Source organism: Sorex araneus, chromosome 4, assembly GCF_027595985.1.
Source record: "Sorex araneus isolate mSorAra2 chromosome 4, mSorAra2.pri, whole genome shotgun sequence".
Lineage (NCBI taxonomy): Eukaryota > Metazoa > Chordata > Mammalia > Eulipotyphla > Soricidae > Sorex > Sorex araneus.
The window spans coordinates 156,373,802-156,393,893 of NC_073305.1; the positions used below are offsets into that span (position 1 = coordinate 156,373,802).

Sequence of the window (20,092 nt, forward strand, 5' to 3'; positions counted from 1 at the left end):
AGGTGCCTGTCAGGATGATCACTAGTGGAGGGAAATTGACTCTGGTCAGGATTGGTGATAACGTTGTGTGTCTAAAACCCAACTATGAATAACTTTGGATATCAAAGTGTTTTAATACAAGTTAAAAATAAAATTTTTTCAAAAAAGGTGACTTTCTAAAAAAAAATGCAGCAGAGATAGAGAAGGGATCACCTAGTAGAGAATTTTGGAAGGACCCACTCAGGTTGAAAGCCGCATACCAAAAGTAGACTATAGACCAAACATGATGGCCACTCAGTACCTCTGTTGCAAACTGCAACACCCAACAGGAGAGAGAACAAAAGGGAATGCCCTGCTACAGAGGGTGGTGGGGGTTGGGGTAGGGGTGGTAGGAGGGATACTGGGAACATTGGTGGGGGAGAATGGGCACTGGTGGAGGGATGTAAACAGACAACAAAGTTCATAAGTTTGTAACTGTACCCCACGGTGATTCATTAATAAAAAAAAAGAGAAAATAAAAGTGACTTTCTGCCTTACCACTACCATACTGAGCTAAGCAACTGTCATCTCCCACTTAGACTCCTGCATAATGTCCTGTTTCGCTAATTCTGTTTTGACTCCCCTATCATTTGCTCACATCATAATTAGGATGATGCTACTGAAGCATGTGACAGTCCAATCACCCCTTCATTCAGATCCTTATACTGTATATACAAAAGGAAAAGATCCTCATGGGGTCTACAGCCTGAGCCATTCCCCCACTCCCATTACCCCTTTGATCCTCAGACTCGGTCAACTTTGCCCCTTGCTTACACTACTGCACACAACATCCTCTTTGGTGTTCCTCGGGTTGTTTGTACTCACTCTGGTTCTTGACTATCTCAGACGCTCTTCTCTAGATATCTGCGTAGCTTATTCCTTCAGCTCTCATGCCACCTTCTCGTTTAGTCCTACCCTAGTTGTCCTATGTGAAACTTTGCCTGCCCCTCCATATTCATCCCTGCCCCAACTGCCCACTCAGCTCCAACCAGCCTTTTGTGTGTGTCTCTGTGCATGTGGTAGCACTAATCTTTTAGAATTAATAAGTAATTATTTGCTTATTAATTTGCTTGTTGGGTTTTTTGGTTTTGTTATTTTTACTTATAGTCTGTCTCTCTTACTGCTAGAATATAGACTCTATAGGGAGTTTTATTGTGTTTGCATTTTTGCTTGATTTTGTTTTTTTATTATTATTATTATTATTATTATTATTTGCTTTTTGGGTCACACCCAGCAATGCACAGAGGTTACTCCTGGCTCTGCACTCAGGAATCACCCCTGGCAGTGCTCAAGGGACATATGGGATCCTGGGAATCGAACCCGGGTCTGCCACATGCAAGGCAAATGCCCTACCCGCTGTGCTATTGCTCCAGCCCCCTATTATTTTCTTTTTTATTGTAATCCCAGGCCTAAGAAAGGTATCTGAGAATGTAGTAGCTATTGGGATGAGTGTGTTTATACTGTTACACTCTGGAAAAGATATTTAGATAAAGAACATGTCACTGATTTGAAGATTGAAAGCACTGGAAAAGAACTGGGTGAATAGTTGAAAGGGTCATAACAAAAAAAAAAATCACTGAATTCCAAATTAATTCTCTTCCAAACTTGGGGCTTTAGCAAGATGTTTAATCTCTAGAGTTAGACTAGCTCCTGTGTATGACAAAAGAAAGCACGTGAAAAATAAATTCTGTAATTCATCACAACTATCCCAAGTCTTAGAAAGTAATTTCCTAAGTGCACTGCTTCCAGATTGAGGCTTGATCTTGTGGCCACACGTCCAGGGCTCTGTGTGATCTGCTGTGTGCCACTGGTCTCCAGAGGTGGTTTTTTCTTTTTGGGGTAACGTTAAAACTAATAATCTACCAATACTTTTTTTATTTCGCTTCTAACTTTTAAGTCACAGCCTCACTTTTCTCTGCTTGTCCCTTTTCATTGGTTATCTGCCATGGAAACCTAAGTCTCAGCAGGAGGGTTAGTAAGTCCCAAGGTTATAATAAAGTATTCTGTCTTTGCTATGCATTCTGGGGACCCGTTCTGTTAGTGGATGTCTTCTTCACTGAATTGGAAGATGTTTGTCAGGCCATTCAAATTAAATGTTAGTAGATTGTGTTGCCTCTTGTGTTGACGGGCTTTATCAAGAGCTAACTTAACAGAAACAGATTGTGACTAGAACAACTGTTTCCCCCAAAACAAGATAACATTTCTTATGTACTGTTCTGATCTTTTATCTGGAATTTAAATTTAATTATCCTTCCTTTTGGTTCTCAACAGCAGATGCTTGTTGCCTAAATGGGTTAAAAATATTACATAATTATTACCTCAAGTTATATAAGAATATTCCATATTTTCTTTTGAGGGACAGAGGGCACACTGGACTGTATTCAGGGCTTCTACCTAGCTCTGGGTCCAGGAATCCTTCCCGGCAATGCTGAAGTGTCAGGGATTTAACCTTGGTTGGGCATGTGCATCTTTCCAGCCCCAAGAAGATTAATTCTTACTGATTCAACTTATAGGTGGTTTAAATTTGCAGGTGTTTACTTTTCAAGAAAAAAAAAAAGCTATTACATTAGAAATAGTTGATTTAATCTTGTTGTGTCTTAACCTGAAGGCATTAAGCCCTTGTATTAGAGACTACTAACACGTTCTTACAGGCCTTGTGTATTAATATTTTCTTAATAGAGATTGGTTGTCTTTTATCTTACATCCCATCCAGTGTGGTGTTGCTATTCCTGGTATAGTAGTGGTGTGGAGTTTGAGATGTCACTCCAGAAATTCAAAAATAGAGGTGATACAGCTAGAGTTATATTATTGAATGGATGGTGACTTTGGGGTCCGGAAGCATCTCTGCAACTTATTGATCTCTTTCAAGATTTATTTATAAATCTCCGGATCATGGCCAGTTAATAAGCTTATATGGCACAAGAGGCAGTTCATGGGTGTGACTGTCAGGCTCCCAGAAGAACAGGGAAATGGTGGAAGGTCTCCCATTCCCGGCTCCAGGAGAGCCTGGAGATTTTGGTCACAAAACCCGCATACCTGAGTTTTTCAGCAGTCTTTTGATAATGACTTATTTTCTTCTGTATGTAAAAAGAAATTGTGACTGCTCTGAAAGGCCAGTTTAAATTATATTATAATAAGCCAAATTTCAATTTCTAATTCTACATCCTGGGCTGGAGCAATAGCACAGTGGTTGGGCCTGAGTTAGATTCCTCTGCCCCTCTCGGAGAGCCCGGCAACCTACCGAGAGTATCGAGCCCGCACGGCCGAGCCTGGCAAGCTACCCGTGAATATTGGATATGCCAAAAACAGTAACAATAAGTCTCTCAATGAGAGACGTTACTGGTGCCCACTCGAACAAATAGATGAGCAATGGGATGACAGTGATTGATTGTTGTGATTGAATTCTACATCCTGGCATGGAGAATTAGTTGAGTTACCCAGATTTATCCAAATTTTTGGTTGAGCACCTAAGTCAGAATAATCACAGGAATGTACAGGTACCTTCACTTTCCTCAGGGCTAATTTTTCAGAGTAATGAGAAATCAGTACTTTGCTCAATTCACACTGAGATATGTTGATATATATAAGAAAGGTCCCTTTTTCAGAAAATGTTACTAGAATATGTGAAATTCTGCCTATGCCATTTTATTTTTGTTGTGTAGAAGACAGCTGATTTGCAATGGGAGTGGATTTGAGGGTCACATATGCCAGTATGTAATGCTTAGTCCTGTCTCTGCTGAGGAATCACTTTTTGCCTTTCCTTCGAGGACCATATACAGTGCCTGAGATCTAACTGGGGTCAGCTGTGTGCAAAGCAGGCACCTATCCTCCCATATTATCTTTCTGGACTCAACAACTGATTGTTTAACCTTGAATTTGTGTTACAGTATTGCTTCCAATTCATTCACGAATATTTGTCTCTTTCTACCCCCATTTTAGCAAATTGATGGTGAAGCATTTCTGCTTATGACCCAAACAGACATTGTTAAAATTATGAGCATTAAGCTGGGCCCTGCACTCAAAATTTTCAATTCTATCCTGATGTTCAAAGCTGCAGAGAAGAACTCACACAATGAACTTTGAAGATGGTGAATATTGAATACCATCAGCTTTCTGCTTTAAAGCTCATATTTTATTCAAAGCACAAGGACAGTTAAAACTCCTAAGTGAGAAGTCTCCAAAACTCAAAAGAACAATGCTATTGGATTATTTATATTCCTCAAGAGACAATATATATGAATTCTTATGAAAGTGCTTGAGCTTTTAACCAGGTACTGTCTAACAACAGTCATCTTTTGGTTCTGTTCACTGAGCTGAATTTATCTTTGTAAATCTTTTTGAGGCTGGGGGAGGGAGAAGGGGGACTTCATTAATTATTTATGGGTAAGGGGGGGCTGAGTAAGAACTTTTGGCATTTTGTAAACATTGTTGAATTCTCTTTCATGTACACTGTTTCTTTTTCAATACTTTCAGGAATCTTTTGATAAAATCAAATTTCAACTTAAACCAAATTAGTGAAAACCTGGCTCACTTTAGCCAGTGGGACTGTTACCTGTATTGTTAATTCTGTGCCATATTTTGAATTGCAACATTATGCTAAGTATAACTTTGCAAGTCATGATATTGCCTAACTGCTTGTCATAATTTGTTGGGACTGATGAGTTGTAAAAATTCCTTTAAAATCAGTGTTTTTACTTTTGCACGCATTATGAAATGTTAAATTACTTTTCACCAGCATCTTTACTATAATTACCAAAAAACCGTGTATATAAACAATGGAATTGAAAAATAAAGTATATAAACATGAATAAATTAGGTGATGTATTTGAAAGGCATCAATCTCATACATTGTGGTGCCCTGTGTGTTACAGGAATCCAGTGCTATCAGAGGAATATGCAGTTATGTTGGGGGTGGGGGGGGCAGTGTTTTGTAAGGACTGTGAACTATTTATGAGATTACTTTGGGCTTCTCTCTAGTTGTCCTGGGAGGTAACTGGTGCTTTTCAGAGATGAAGAGCTCATTCTGTAGATTGAAACACTAATCTGTAAGAGCTCTGCCTCACATCTTGTAGTATCCTCCAAACCCAAAGCTTTTCTTCAGGGTTGGCTGAAGAGAGAGTGTATAGATTTTACTGCAAGAGCAAGGTGTGAGGAAGCAATGCCAGTTAACACAAAGATTCTAAATGCTCTAAATCAGGGAGGCGATATCCCAAAGCAATTATTCAAGAACCTCTGTTTTGGAAAAATTCTTTAATCTGTAGAGCAGTTCGCCTCAGTAAGCAAGCATACAGATGCACTTTAAATGAAAACTCTTGATTACCTGCAAACTGATAGCTGGTAGTGTTTCTTTTGCAAGAATGTATTTCCAACACAGACTTATTTTATCAGCCTTTGGATGTAATGTTTAATTCCAGGGTTGGACATTTATTCAAGGTGATTCTATTTTAAAAGTAGAAAGTAAGTTGTAGCATGCTGTCTGAATTCTGGGGAAAGTTCCATCGCGTTCTTTACTTGTTATTTTTCCTGATGTAAGACTTCCTTTGATGACCCACACTGGAAGTCTATAGCAATCCTTTGCATTTGTCATAATTCAAGGGAAAACAGGGTCAGTGATTTTTGCAGTGTCCCGTTCATTTCTTTGCATGAATCTGCTTAAACAAGTTTTACATTGTTGATTTCTGCCCTTTTTATGTTCTGTTCAGAATTTGTACATTCAAGTTGCACTTGTTATATCGACATGAAATAAAATCTTAATTGCAGATACGTTTTTACACATGTATGGTTTTTAACAAAGCTTACTAAACGGGAGGGGCTGAATGCAAAACATAAGAGCATTAGCTCAAGTGAAATGAATGTTGGATTCTGCATTGTTTGTCAATCAGTCCCAGATACTGTGAATTAAAAATTATGGTTCTTACTAGGTAATGTAAGATTCACACCTATTGCGGTTTGTGGTTTCAAACATTGGTCACAACAAAAGAAACTTTGAGATCTTATTGCAAACGTGTTCTTTCTAAATAAGCAAGGCATTAACCATCCATCAGTTGAAAGAGTGCACTGCAGAAGAAGAAACCTTTTCACAGATCATGCCTGAGATACGAAAGCCTAGCTCAGTTTGAACAGAAGAAGTGAAGCTGTGGAGACAGGAGAGGTCCCTGAAATGAGAGAAGTGAGCTTGGGGATTAAATAAAGGGGAAAGAATGGGATTGTGGGATTTGTTAGGACTCTTCCATCTCAAGACATTTAAAACAATTCCAAACAGGACACACACCAAATGAGACCAGCTTGCAGTTTGAAATATGGCCCCAGGCTGCCATTTTGCAATCTTGTGGGTTCAGTGGGTTCAGCTTCCAAAGAAAACAGGTCATGACAGTCAAACAACATTGGCTGTTTACCAAGTGACAAGGCCATGCTTGGCATTGGAAATAAATAATGTGCACCACCAGGATGGCTCAGGTGATCCCAGGGCAAAGCAGCATTGCGTCCTTAGCTGTCCCACTGAACTACTGACCCAGTTGACCAACCTAGGAGGGCCCCCAGGTCTGAGCACCTCGTGGGTGGCCTCCATCCTTCCCCTACCCCACCCCCCCCAAAAAAAAACCATTTAAGCATATGTGAATCTGCCCTTATGGTCAGCTCATATCTTTATCATGTTTGGAGCCTGAATTCCCTGTAGCTTCCCAACAGGTTGGCCCCCGTGTCTCTGGCTCTCCCTAAGGGATCAAAGACAGGCTTCCTTCAGCTTCAGACCTAGAGAACTGAGTATCTCCTAAGGAGTCTTTAAGAACAGGGTAAATTTGTTGAAGAAAAATAGATGAGACGGACTGTAAAACTTTAAAATGGATCATGGTCTCACTCTTCTCTGGAATCTAGACAAATCAGTAGAACAGATAGTACTGAATAATGACAAACTCTTGACATTGGAATACAAAACTAACTACCAAAGGAGATTGAGAGGGCAAGAAGCCCAGGCCAGCAGTGATGTAAGAACAGTGGATGGTGGAGGGTTATGGGGCACTTGGCTGGCAGCTGGGTTCAGTAACTTTGTAAACTTTCACACTATTATCATTACTTCAACTTTAACAATTTTTTGTAACATGGTGGAGGGATGTCAGTTAATGAAAGAAAATCTGCAAGGACCTAACAGCATGTTCTAGTGGAAGGGAAGAAATAGAAGCCGAGATGGGGACTCTTTTCTGCAACACTGTTAATGCATATTATTTGTTTTGCTGCTTTTTTTTTTTTTTTTTTTGGCGGGAGGGTTCAGGGACTCCCAAGCAGTATTCAGAAGGTCCGGGTGCCACTCTGTTGATTCTCAGCCAGCCTGGTTTGCAGTTTGACTCAAAGGACCATGGCTGGAATGCTGCATGGGCCCTGGAGTGCTGAGGACAACTGGGCCGTCCCAACAGTGCTGTGAGCCTCCAGAGTCACTCCTGGTAGTTCTTGGTAGACCTTGTGGTGCCAGAATCCAAACTCAGTTAGGACATGTGACTAAGCACTGTACTATCTCCCGGCTTCTAACCTTTAAGTTGAGTTTAATCAAATGCTGCCAGAAACGCTTCTCACACTGTGATGCAATTGTTAACACACATACATGTCTTTCCCTTGTCCAAATCCAATCAGTACTGCAAAATGGGTGGGTAACACTGATGACAAAAGGAAGCATCTTCCAACAATAACACTGTAGTTTTCCCTTGAGAAATCCTTGAAAAAACATAGTAAGAACACATTGAGCCTTATCCCACCCAAAAGTCCTTGTGCAACTGTTCTGAAAAGAACGAGAGAATGGATACTGGGCTGGATGGGAAACCATAGCAGGACACACATGAGAAGTTAGACAGTAGGTCTCAGAAGGCAAAAAAGAAAATCCAGGGGCATCGATCGTATATATCAAACCAACCTGAAGAGCAGCAACATTCAAAGACGTGGTGAGAGAAAACTGGAAACATCTTCTGAATATACATCAAAGGAAGGTAGCAGTGGAAGACAAATCAGGTCACAGTTAACTGAATCAGTGAAGTGGGCCAGTGTGGAGAAACAGAATGAAGCAGCCCTTGCTGTCCAGCTAGAACAGTGGGAAACTGAAGTGCCAAGTACCATATAGGTCAGCTAGAGAGAGAAAACCGGGGAAGGCTTGCATCTTTCTTAACATGTTCCCGCTTAGAATTATTTTTTTTAACATTGAGATCAAAAAGGGTCACACATGTGCAGAGGGTGGGCAGTAAGTTTTTCAAAGGTGGGTATATTAAGTGTGAGATCATACGTTGTGCTGAAAGATAGAGCAGATCAAACATATAGTGAGAGGCAATGCAACTTTAAAAATGTAAGCCCATGAAATTTTTTCGTGGGAACTGGAGAGAGTTTAGAGCAGGGCACTTGCCTCTCGCTGCTGATCTGCGATTGATCCCCAACATGCCACCAGGAATGATCTCTGAGTACACAGGATCAAGCCCTGAGCACCAGCAGATGTGACCCCAAATATCAGACCGTGGAATCTCTTGGAACCAAACAAAAATAATCATCTCTAATCAGATGGCATTTTATTACAGAATTTCACAAAGAATGTAAATATTCAAGTGTTCAAGATGAAAGTCACTGAAATTTGTCACATTTTTTGAGGCAAGATGGTTTTCTAAGCTTTATCCCCACTACCATACACAACCTTAAACCCAATTATTATAAAGTTATAAAGTTTCAGCTGTCCCAGAAATCAATTCTGGCATGGTATCTGTCCCTGTTACTAAGTGACTGGGTGTTAAAAATCCTACTTCCTTCCCTTTCACAGAAGATAGATATGGGCTGTGCATATCAAAAATCAGTGTCTCTAGGAAGTGGAGGGTGTGAGACAGTCTTTGTGGACACTCAATTTCAAAGACATGGAAAGCAGCTATGAGGGCAGCCAGGGCAGTGACACAGTCATCCACTCTCGTGAGCCGCTCTTTTTCTAAATACAAAGAAAATTCACAGACAGCAATGTTGAAAGGATTTTTAACTTCTAATACTGGTGTGGACACTTGTACCTGGGGAAAAAATAAAAATATTTATTATATGTTAGACCCCCATCCTTTTTTAAAGTCATCATATAAAATATCAAACCAATCACTGACTTAGTAAGAAGGTAATCACTTACCTTCTTATTGACAATGGCAAAAAGACTGGAGTCATCGCCAAAAACATCTGGTAAGAGTAAACATGTGGCTGTCATCTTCATATCTGTCAAAGCAAACATGCTTACAGACAGTGCAAATAAGCTTTTACCACTCTCAGCAAGCCAGTATTGAAATGTCTGGATATAAAAATAAATATTACCTTCTACAGAAAAAAAATTAGACATCTTAGTTTTCCCAATCGAATTTTACCAGCATCCTTTCTGATGGACATTCAAACTGTCATGTTCTTTCCTCCAGATCCCTGCCAGGAGAGGTTGTGAACTCTGCCCATCAGTCAGGATAATTTCATTGCAATTTGGTTAGTGATTTGTACTATGCAACAAGTTATTAATTCCTTAAAGAGAATCAAATGTGCTTTTGAACTCATTCTTATATTTAAATATCTCAAGTCCTATGTGAAATTTACTCTTTATTCCCCCTGAATTGTTTCGTAGATTTTGCTTACTACAAATCAGAATTTTTCAATTAGCGCGAGTTGCACAGGATTGAGACTTGATTGCCCAAGCCCAGGTTTACTAACATTTCAACATGTCTTCATCTGTGTGCTCTTTCATTCTCTCTTGCAATGCAATAGTGATTGGATTAGCCACCACTGAAAAAGAAGTCAGTATATTTTCTGAATAGGATTCCAAGATGTGCCTTGTTTTCTGATAAATATCTGTTCTTGTAATGAGTTGAAATTCTCTAAACATCTGGAAAAAAAGCAGCAGATCACAAGAAAAATGTAATGTAGGCAGCACAGAATTATTGATAATAATTTTTTAAGTTATATGCTCATAAAAATAATTTGGGGAAAAATTTACTGTATCAATTTATCATTATTCACAGTTTTGAAGAATTCCAGAAAATTAGCTCTATGTACCTATATCTGTATAGGTGTGTCACCATCTTCACAATGAAGAAAAAAAATCTAACCCAAATAGGAAATAAAAAATATACAGTAAGGCAACAGCAAGTGGGAAAATTCATTAAAACTGAAGAGTTTGTCTACAAAACAGCTTACGTGGGGATGTTGGAGGCGTCTTTGGGACACTGGTAGAGGAAGTGGGCTCTAGTGGTGGTTGCGTTGGAATGATGTATGCATGAAAAGTACAATTAACCGTATTGTAAATCCCAGTACCTCAGTAAAAATGGTTGTAAAATATGACAAAAAATAATGTTAACATAGAAAAGTAATCACAAGTTTGAGAGGAGTCAGTTGTGGCCTCTGGTTCCTCTGAAAGCTGCTTTGGAGATCTCCAGATTTAAAAAATATACATATATGTATATGTATATATATGTACACATATCTAAGTCTGACAATGGAGACGTTAGTGGTGCCCGCTCAAGCAAATCGATGAGCAATGGGATGACAGTGACAGTATGTGTATATAATATGTATATATGTATATGTGTGTATATGTATGTACATATATGTATGTTTATATATGTATATGTGTATATGTGTGTGTCTATTAATGTAGAGAAAACAAAATTTTGCTTTGTTTTGTTTTTAGTTATTTTTGTACCTTGGGTTGGGATTGGATGGGTCATACCTAGCAGTTCCGTGGGAGCCATATCCAGTGCTAAGGATAGAACCAAGGTCAGCTGCATGCAAGGAAAGCACCTTAAACTCCCATACTGTTTCCCTATGCCCCCCATTAAAAAAAATGAAATGTATACTAGGTAATTTAGTAGACTTAGCTTGTAAGACATGTCAGAAGATGATAAAAGTTGGAAAGCGTGGGGTAAAAGGGGAATATTAAAAAATGGACACAGCAAATGTTCTAAATCCATAGCACTAAACTTTGGATGTCAAATGAGGTTTCTAGAATTGATGCCTCTTTTGGCTATCTGGCTAAGATCTGGGATCTTACACTCTGTAGGTAATCTGCATTATTATTTTTGGCAGTGCCCATCCAATATTATTAGAAGAAAACTGTTTGAATTTTAGGAAGAAAATCATGTTTAAAAAAATCAAACAATGTATTCTAGAAAGAAAAAAAAACAATTTAGAGACATTTAGAGACAGAAATAAATGGTGTAAAACAAAATAAGTCCAGGAAATTTGACCATTACTGAAAACTAAAATCAGTGCATCACTGAGAACCCCTTTCCTCAAAATCATGTTTCATCCTGCTTCCCAAGATCTTCCCTCCACACCCATAACCAACATTATTTTAGACACAGCAGCATTATACCATCATTCATTACACTCAGGAATCAATGGCATCATTGCCTTCCCCCAAATTCTGGAATGAACAGTTATACATCAGTCACTGGGGACCATGTGACTGGTTTTGATAGGTCATAATATGAACATTTGTTCTTCAAGTTAAGAAAGGCAGAGCAGTACATGTGGCCAGAGCAGTGGTTCCCCAGTCCCCACAAGGGGTGCACTAACAGGGAAGTCTAAATTAGGGCATTTATCAGAATCCACTTCTGGAAATTCTTAGTAAAGATCCTGGCTGTAGTTCCTGGGGCCTCATAGCCTCACATTGCTGCATTAGCCTGTTTCTACTTCAAGAGGAAAAAGAAGAATCTTCTAGGGCACTATGCTCAGAGTATTATAGCACAGTAGCACTAATCTTCTAGGGCACTATGCTCAGAGTATTATAGCACAGTAGCACTGTCATCCTGTTCTTCATCGATTTGCTCGAGCAGGCACCAGTAACGTCTCCATTGTGAGACTTGTTGTTACTGTTTTTGGCATATCCAATACACCATAGGCAGCTTGCTTGGCTCTGCCGTGTGGGTGGGATACTCTCTGTAGCTTGCTGGACTCTCCAAGAGGGACGGAGGAATTGAACCCGGGTCGGCTACATGCAAGGCAAACTCCCTACCCGCTGTGCTATTGCTTAGTCCAGTAGACAGGACAGAGTACTATAAGGGGAGAAAATACCTGTGAAGGGCACTTCAAAAAAGGAAACATTTTCAGAACGTCCTTCAGAGGTGTTCTGCTGTTGATCAGCTTTCTTCTTATTTCCAAAGTCTTCCTCATTCTCTCGTCAATTTCTCTCCAGTCCTTTTCTGTTTTCTCGTATTCTTGCTGGAACCAATTAATATGCTCATTCACCTCAGAATCTAAACAAACACCTTCTTCCTGCAAGATATTTCAATTTATCAATATGACTTATATTTTGAGTGGCAGTTAAACAAATGAGGTCAACAGAGCCCTATCTAATATAGAGTTCACTGTGTATATCTGTGTGTGTTTCTGTGTGTGAATGTACATACACATAAAAAAAACACCCAGAAGATGAGACTTATTGCATATAATTATATATGGTCTTGTACATGGTTAAAAGTAGACAGTCACTAATATTATCAACACACTGAAATTAGAGAATAACTACAGTGATTAATAATCTATTCTGTTGGGATATCTATGAAATATTTTCTACAGTCCCTTCTAGGTGAAACACTGGATTATTCAGAAGGTTCACACTTAACAGGAATGTCGTTTATGTCAACTAATTTAAATTTGCAAGAAAAAAACTCTTTAAAATAATAAATTTGGGCTAATTGGAAACCGCTGAACCACACCAGGCATCTCTGTTCAGGGGTCACCCCTGTGGAACTCAGGGAACCATATGCTGTGCAGAGAACTGAACTGGAATTAACTGCATGCAATTAAGCCTTGTGTTTTCTCTCCTGCTCCCAACTAGTAAAATTTTAAATAAAGAATATGCTATTGTTTATGCTTTTCCCTTTTAATGTCCTTTTAAAGCAAAAGTACTATATCATATAATCCAAATTCAAAATAGGACATTGGGTATTTTGTGATATTCTATTGTCAGATTCTCCATTATATTTATATGCATGGGGGTGGCTAAGAAATACTTTGAATTCTTATTTAAACACTTAAGAAAAATCTTAAGGAGATAAGAATACAATTTTGATAGTAAAACTAGTGGTGAGGACATTTAGCTAAACTCCACTTGAATTAACAAGTTGATAAATAGTCTGATGAGAAAGTGACCAAGTATTACCTGTAATAGATGAAGCAAACCCATGCCCAAAACATCCCCAGCAAGTCTTTCACAGGCCGATCAGGCCACCCACTATCTATGGACAGGGAAGGCTAACAAGGTGTAGACCAAGTGAACAGACTTTAAAACTATAACTTCTCGGGGCTGGAGCGATAGCACAGCGGGTAGGCGTTTGCCTTGCACGCAGCCGACCCGGGTTCGATCCCTGGCATCCCATATGGTCCCCCAAGCACTGCCAGGAGCAATTCCTGAGTGCAAAGCCAGGAGTAACCCTGAGCATCGCTGGGTGTGACCCAAAAAGCAAAAAAAAAAAAACTATAACTTCTCAAACAAAAGTAAAAAAAAATTGAAAAGTATTTCATAAGTTTCATTAGAAGATAAAAATCTATCCATAAGAAAAATGTTAAAATGAGAGCATTATAGATAAGTTCTATTAAAATTTCAAACAGGGTTCCAAATTCATGCACATTCCAGGAATCATAAAAACAGAGAAATGCTCTCAGTGTGTTTATGAACACTATGTAAATTTGCTTCCTGAACATAAAAGAGAGCAAAAGAGGAAAATGACAGGTCACAGTTATTCATGAATAAAGGGGGGTGCATTAGGAATAGGGAACTGGACTTTCCCTATTTCTGCTTTAACAGTGTCTGCAGTTCACGTTAGTAAGGAATTGATAGTAAGTGACAGTGAAGTACAACTGATTTACTCACTACAATTCACACACTTGGGCCAGAGAGGTAACTCAAGAGGCTGGACACATGCAGATCATGTTCAGTGTGCAGGAGACTCAGGCTTTATTACCAATACCCCATGGTCCTAGGAGTACCCCAAAGGTGACCCCAAAGCAGAGTCAAAGTAGCCCCCTACCACCAACTGGTATGCCCCTCAAGTCCCAAAACCTTTTTTAAAAAATAATCCATTATTATTAAAAAAGCTAAATCTGAAGAAAAGACATAGTTTCCCTGTTAATTTCTTATTCAGCTTTGTGCTGAGATTCTAGCCAGAGAAGTATGGTAGCACTGTAGCACTGTCATCCCGTTGTTCATCGATTTGCTCGAGTGGGCACCAGTAACACCTCCATTGTGAGACTTATTGTTACTGTTTTTTGGCATAGTGAATACGCCACGGGTAGCTTGTCAGGCTTTGCCGTGTGGGTGGGATACTCTCTGTAGTTTGCTGGACTCTCCAAGAGAGCCCAAGGAAGCAAACCTGGGTCGGCCGTGTGCAAGGCAAACACCCTACCCACTGTGCTATTGCTCCAGCCCTAAACACAGTAAGTTGGCAGAAATAGCTCTAAAAAAAATCTCTTAAGAAAAAAAATTTTTTAAAAAAGACTCTAAGAACAGCCTCAGCTCATAAGAATGCATAAAGAGCAAAAATTTAGCTACTGCTGTAAATTTATCATACATTGTTAGTAAGAAGAATTTTTTAAGCTGCTATAAATGTAACACAATTGTCAATAAGACAAAATGAAGTGGTAAAAATCCAATTCTAGGAGTCAGGAAGATAGTACAGAGATCTGACTCCCAGAACCACAAGGTCTGGACAGTAACATTTCCTTGGGTCCTCGAAACCACCAGGCTGAGTATCATGAAGAGTGGTTCCCCAGACCCTGAACACCGAATGGGAGACCCAAAGGATTTAAGTCCAATCCTTACAAGAGGAATAAGTAAATGAGTATAGAATTGTACTCTATACTTTCCTATACAATTCTATACTTAAGCAGGGGAATACTAGTTGGAGCAGGGGAGTACAAATAATTCAGTCTAAGAATATGGAAGGACACTTAAAAAATAACAACTATTATTACTGGCATAAAAAGCAACAATATAGCAGGAGTTTAAAATTATCTGTAAATATAAAAAAGGGTAGGATATACATTTATATATGGTAATATACATGTAAAACAATATAGATTAATAATATTTATATCAAAAAAATCTACGGTCACTGTCACTTAAGATTAAAAATTACTTTATCATAGTTTTTTTAGAATTGCAAAAATTTTTTAAAATTTACATTAAATGTAAAAATTTTCATAAACACTGAAACACATCTCAAATATCCTACTTTGGTAGTAATTAAAAAATTATCAAGTTATTTTACAACTGCAAATAGAAAAGTTGGTATTTGCACAGGGATTGATAACTTTGTTAGTGGAACATAATAAAGAAATTTCTAGATAAAGAGTTATAGAAACAATAGAAATTGCATTAAATATCTCTGGGAGAACTGTTTTATAAAGTGACAGGAATTTTTTCCATATGAAAATAAAAGAAGAAAACAAATCATATAATGTAGACCCTATTTAACAAATTCTACATGGTTTAAGAACTTAAACATTAAAGGAAGCAATATAGGGCCAGAGTGATATATGTGTACAGCAGGTAAGGTGTTTGCCTTGCAAGCAGCTGATTAGGTACTACATTATAGGTACCCTAAGCAATATCAAGAGTTATCCCTGAGCACAGATTTATGCATAAGCCCTAAGCACAGCCAGATGTGTCCAAACACACCTACTACATCCTGGAGGTGGTAGTGTGGGGTGGGGAGGGGAACACCCTTTATGGGGAAAGTGTTATTAGCTTTCTTTTACTAAAGCACTGAAAGTTTATAATTGCTTATCTTGACATTTATGGACTATTCAGCACGTGACATCCAAACCCCACACCCAATTTATGAAATGTCAAGGAAAATAGAGTACTTTTATTTGGTGGAACTAACAGAATTCTGGGCTGTATCCCAAATGGAAGTTCCTTATTAGTAGGAATAACTGGCTCATGCAGAATTTTAGTTTCTCACCTGCTGAATAATTTATTTATTCGTAGAACTGGAAGGAACTTAAAATCGTCTGGTCCATGCCTCTCACTTTACCAAAGTATTGGAACTCTCAAAGGGAAGACAACTTTCCCAAGCATAGAGATGCTCAGGATGGAAGTTCTTATCTTGTTGTAGCTCCTCATTTCATTAAAGAAATGGATGGCCTTGTTCAAAAGACCAGGTTCTTGGCACAGCACAATATAATATGAGCACTCGTGGACGAGAAATATCTGAATCTTACTGCTTTGTGGACAGGGAGGAGGATATGCTCAAAAGAAAGATGCATGAGGCAGGGAACTGAACTCTCTGGCCAAGGGATGCATTTATTTAAGGTAGGTGTAGGCAGTGTGAACAAGAACTGCAACTTTAAAGGAATCAATATAAATTATCGATGTCATTAACTCAAGTTGGATCCAAACTGGAGAAATTATTCCATGCCTCCCTTCATCACACCAGCACAGGTAACAAACAGTTGACTTTCTGTCTCCACGCCACCGTGGCTGGCAGCTCATCAACTTTTCCCCTAAGCTGACACGAATAGAAGGGCAGTTAGGAGAGAAATTGATTTTAAAATAAATTCCAAAATAGATTTTAACAGAAAGTAGTGACTGCTTTTTAAAATTATAAAACACAACATGGTTTAAACTGTGCTGCTTGTATGTAACTTAACCCTCCTTCCCTCAGAGATCAATAAAATTCACTTTGACTTATAGTGAACATTTTTTTCTTCAACTCTCTGTAAGTTTGCAAGAAAGTATCCTGTTAATGAAGACAAAAGTTTTTGCAAGTACATATTTGCAAACTCTCTTAAAGGTACTATGTCAAGGTCTTCTATTTAGGATTTATTGACCAGAACTCTGAACAACAAAGAAATCCTCACATTCCCTGCTAACCGCAGCATCTCTGATAGTGTAAACTCTTTCATTTACCCTCTCACCTTCTTATCTGAGTTACTCAGTATTATAGCAACTACTGTATGTGGCTAACAAGTACTTGAAAGTGTCAGTCCAAAACTGAGATATGTTCTCACATATCAAAATTTCAAAGACTAGATAGGTAAAATACAGATAAAACACACCTCATTTACAACTTTTTATAATGGATACATATGCAAATGATAATATGAATATTTTGAGCTAAATAAAATACATCATTGATGTTGTAATTCCACCTGTTTCTTCTTACCAAATATCACTCTTGGGAAAATTAAAATTACATGTGTGGTTCAGATTACTCACTTGGGCAGAAATGTGTTAGATGCTAGGGTTTTCCCCAATAACAAATTCTAATCATCCCTGTTTTTTAATTATATTGTCATCAAAGTGACTTTAGAAATGATGCATCCATGTGTACTTGAATAGTGCCTTTGCTTAATATTCAGCCATGTATCTCAATCAGCAGGGATACTGCTACAACTTTGCCCCATGTTTCCAAGTGCACAGCTGACTTGTAAAACTTCACAGTATTTGTAAATTTGCCACTTGCTGATGGCAGTAATTGCATTATATCCAGAATGCAATTAGCTGTCAGTGTTTTTCTTGGGCCTCTGCTGTCTTGTTCAGTTTTGCACCATTAGAGAAATATCTGTAAAAAAGACTACTAAGATGATTCCTTCTTATGTAATAAATCATAATGTGTCAGGTGCAATAAGAAGCAAACAGTAAATGCTGTAAAATTTCTTAAAAACTTAAGAGCTAGTCTTAGCAGTGACTATATAAGCAGGTTTCTTAATTTTCCATTTTCTCCCTCCCTTCCCTTTCCATCTCCTTCCTTGCTTCCTTCCTTCCTCCACACAACAATCACAGTAAACAATGAGTTGTAAATATATAGCGGCAGTGTTTTTAACACTACTGTAATTTGTATTGCTTCTAACTAGAATGTTATAAATTAAGATGTTATAATACCCAGAGCAACCATTCAGAAAATAACTGAAGAAGGTCATGAAGATAGTTCAATGTTCAGGAGTGCATGTCACAGGGACCTGAGTTCTGTTTCCAACACTGGATGGTCTCATGATATCACTGGGACTGAGGAATACTTCATCACCCCAGGTCTAAACATTGAGTTATCTGGACAACTGGATACTTAATTGCAGAAAGTGACCCAGAAACTCCTCTCAGCATATAAAAGCACCCTCCCCCCCAAAAAAAACCCATAAAAATGAAAATGTGTACACTCAAATAACAAAAGAAATTAGGCACATTAGAAAGCATCTATTAACATAGAAGAAGATAATAATTATGCAAAAAAATCACATGAAATAAATAGGTGATGTAGAGAACAAATTACTAAATAGCAGGCACAGATTCTCCCTTACAAGTAACTACTATAAGTAAAAACTTGCAGAATATACATTTTTTTGGGAATATGCATTTTAAATAGTCAACTATACATTGTATTCAACAGATATACTTTTCATTAGAAGACACAACTAGGCTGAAAATAAAAAGATGGGACAGGAGATACTAGGCAAACAGGAATTAAAGGTATCAAATGATACTAATATCCTTTCCAGAAAAAAAGGAAGCTATTTTACAGTGGGAAGAGGGTTAACCCATCAGGAAGATATGACAATTATAAACACAAAAATTTAACAAAAGAATTTGCTAAATCATGCTGCAAGCACTGATGGAATGAAGATTTTGGCCATCCAACTGATTTTCATGTTTTGTTTTCAATAATGTTTATAACCACTAAAAAATGATCAGCTAGGGGGCTGGAGCAATAGCACAGCGGGTAGGGCGTTTGCCTTGCACGCGGCCAACCCGGGTTCGATCCCCGGCATCCCATATGGTCCCCCAAGCACCGCCAAGATTAATTCCTGAGTGCAAAGCCAGGAGTAACCCCTGAGCATCGCTGGGTGTGACCCAAAAAATAAATAAATAAAATAAAACTTGCCTTCTTCTCCTATCCCTTAAAAAAAAAATGATCAGCTAGGAACCAGAAAACTGTAACAAACTGTACTATACTACAGTAAAATACAACATGAATTTTAAAATAACAAACTGAATATAACAAGAGTAATTTCTATTTATCTACAGGGAAACCCTAAACTATTGTCCTTGGTCCACTTCTTCCACTTGAGTTTGGCACCCCTCTTCTAAGCCCCTTTATTTCGTGAGAGGGAAACGTTATTGATGACTGATGGAGTGGATCTTGAGAAAAGGGCCACCTGATCTTCCCCTTAGTCCACAACATGAGAATTCTGTCCTGAGGTACTTACTTGACCCAGGACATCTTCCATTGCTCGCAAAGTTTCTCTAATTTCTAAGTGATTCTAAGTAATAAAAATTAAGTAGTAAAATTAAATGCAATTTTGATATAAAACCAACTGAATGAATCAATGGCATAAGAGATCATGCCCAAAGTATACCCAAGTCTATTTGGGAACTTATATGTAATAATGGGTGTACCATAAAGGGAACAAAATGTTGCTATGTGCGAGAAAGTGACTAAATGCATGGAGAACTTACTTAATAACCATACAAAAAATTCTAAATGAGTTAAAAATTATAACTCATTTTGAAAGTCTATGACATGGGGAAGAGTGCTTCCTAGAAATTAATAAGAAAGAGTTGCCAACTCAGTAAAATTTAGGCAATAGATCTAAAGAGCTAATTTTCCAGAAAAAAAAGCTCAAAGGGCTAATGAACATGTGACGAGAAGTTCAGATTAATTATCTAAGGAAATGCAAATCACAACAAGAATGAGATTGCACTTTATTCTTATGAGACTTGGCAAAACTTAACAGGCTGGATGATGCCAAAGGTTGGTAGGGATAAAGAATATGCTTTGTTGGGTAAGTGAAACAAAGAATCCTTCTGAAGAGTCATTGGTTAAATTAAGTGTACGTACGATTCTGCCCCATTCACCATCCCACTTCTGCGTGTACAACTCAAAGAAATAAAAAATTTCTATTTCTTATGAAAATACTATATGTCATATATTTATGAGGGACAGTGGAGGAGAGATAAGCCACATTCAATGGTAGTCAGGGCTTATTCCTGGCTCAGTCTTCAGGTATCATTCCTGATCAAGTTAGTCATATACAAGTACCTCAACCTCTAGGAAAATGTCTCTGCCCCACCCCTCAAATACTAGAGTTTAAAACA

General features: G+C 38.2%; 2 protein-coding genes across 8 annotated transcripts in view; one reads left to right on the forward strand and one right to left on the reverse strand.

Annotated features, from left to right (window-relative positions):
• The window catches only part of L3MBTL3 (L3MBTL histone methyl-lysine binding protein 3), a 119,823-nt gene extending 114,046 nt beyond the window's left edge, over nt 1-5,777 (forward strand). For all 7 annotated transcript variants that reach the window (XM_055136913.1, XM_055136909.1, XM_055136911.1 and 4 more), the window contains one exon: nt 3,958-5,777. In XM_055136913.1, coding sequence (XP_054992888.1) covers nt 3,958-4,101 — 144 coding nt within the window. In that variant the 3' untranslated portion in view covers nt 4,102-5,777. The remainder of the gene's footprint in view (nt 1-3,957) is intronic.
• Nucleotides 5,778-8,702: 2,925 nt separating this feature from the next.
• SAMD3 (sterile alpha motif domain containing 3) overlaps nt 8,703-20,092 on the reverse strand; it is a 44,810-nt gene continuing 33,420 nt past the window's right edge. The window contains exons 7-10 of the mRNA XM_055136737.1: nt 12,070-12,270; nt 9,709-9,880; nt 9,149-9,231; nt 8,703-9,038 (exon numbers count right to left, since the gene is read on the reverse strand). Coding sequence (XP_054992712.1) covers nt 8,703-9,038; nt 9,149-9,231; nt 9,709-9,880; nt 12,070-12,270 — 792 coding nt within the window. The remainder of the gene's footprint in view (nt 9,039-9,148; nt 9,232-9,708; nt 9,881-12,069; nt 12,271-20,092) is intronic.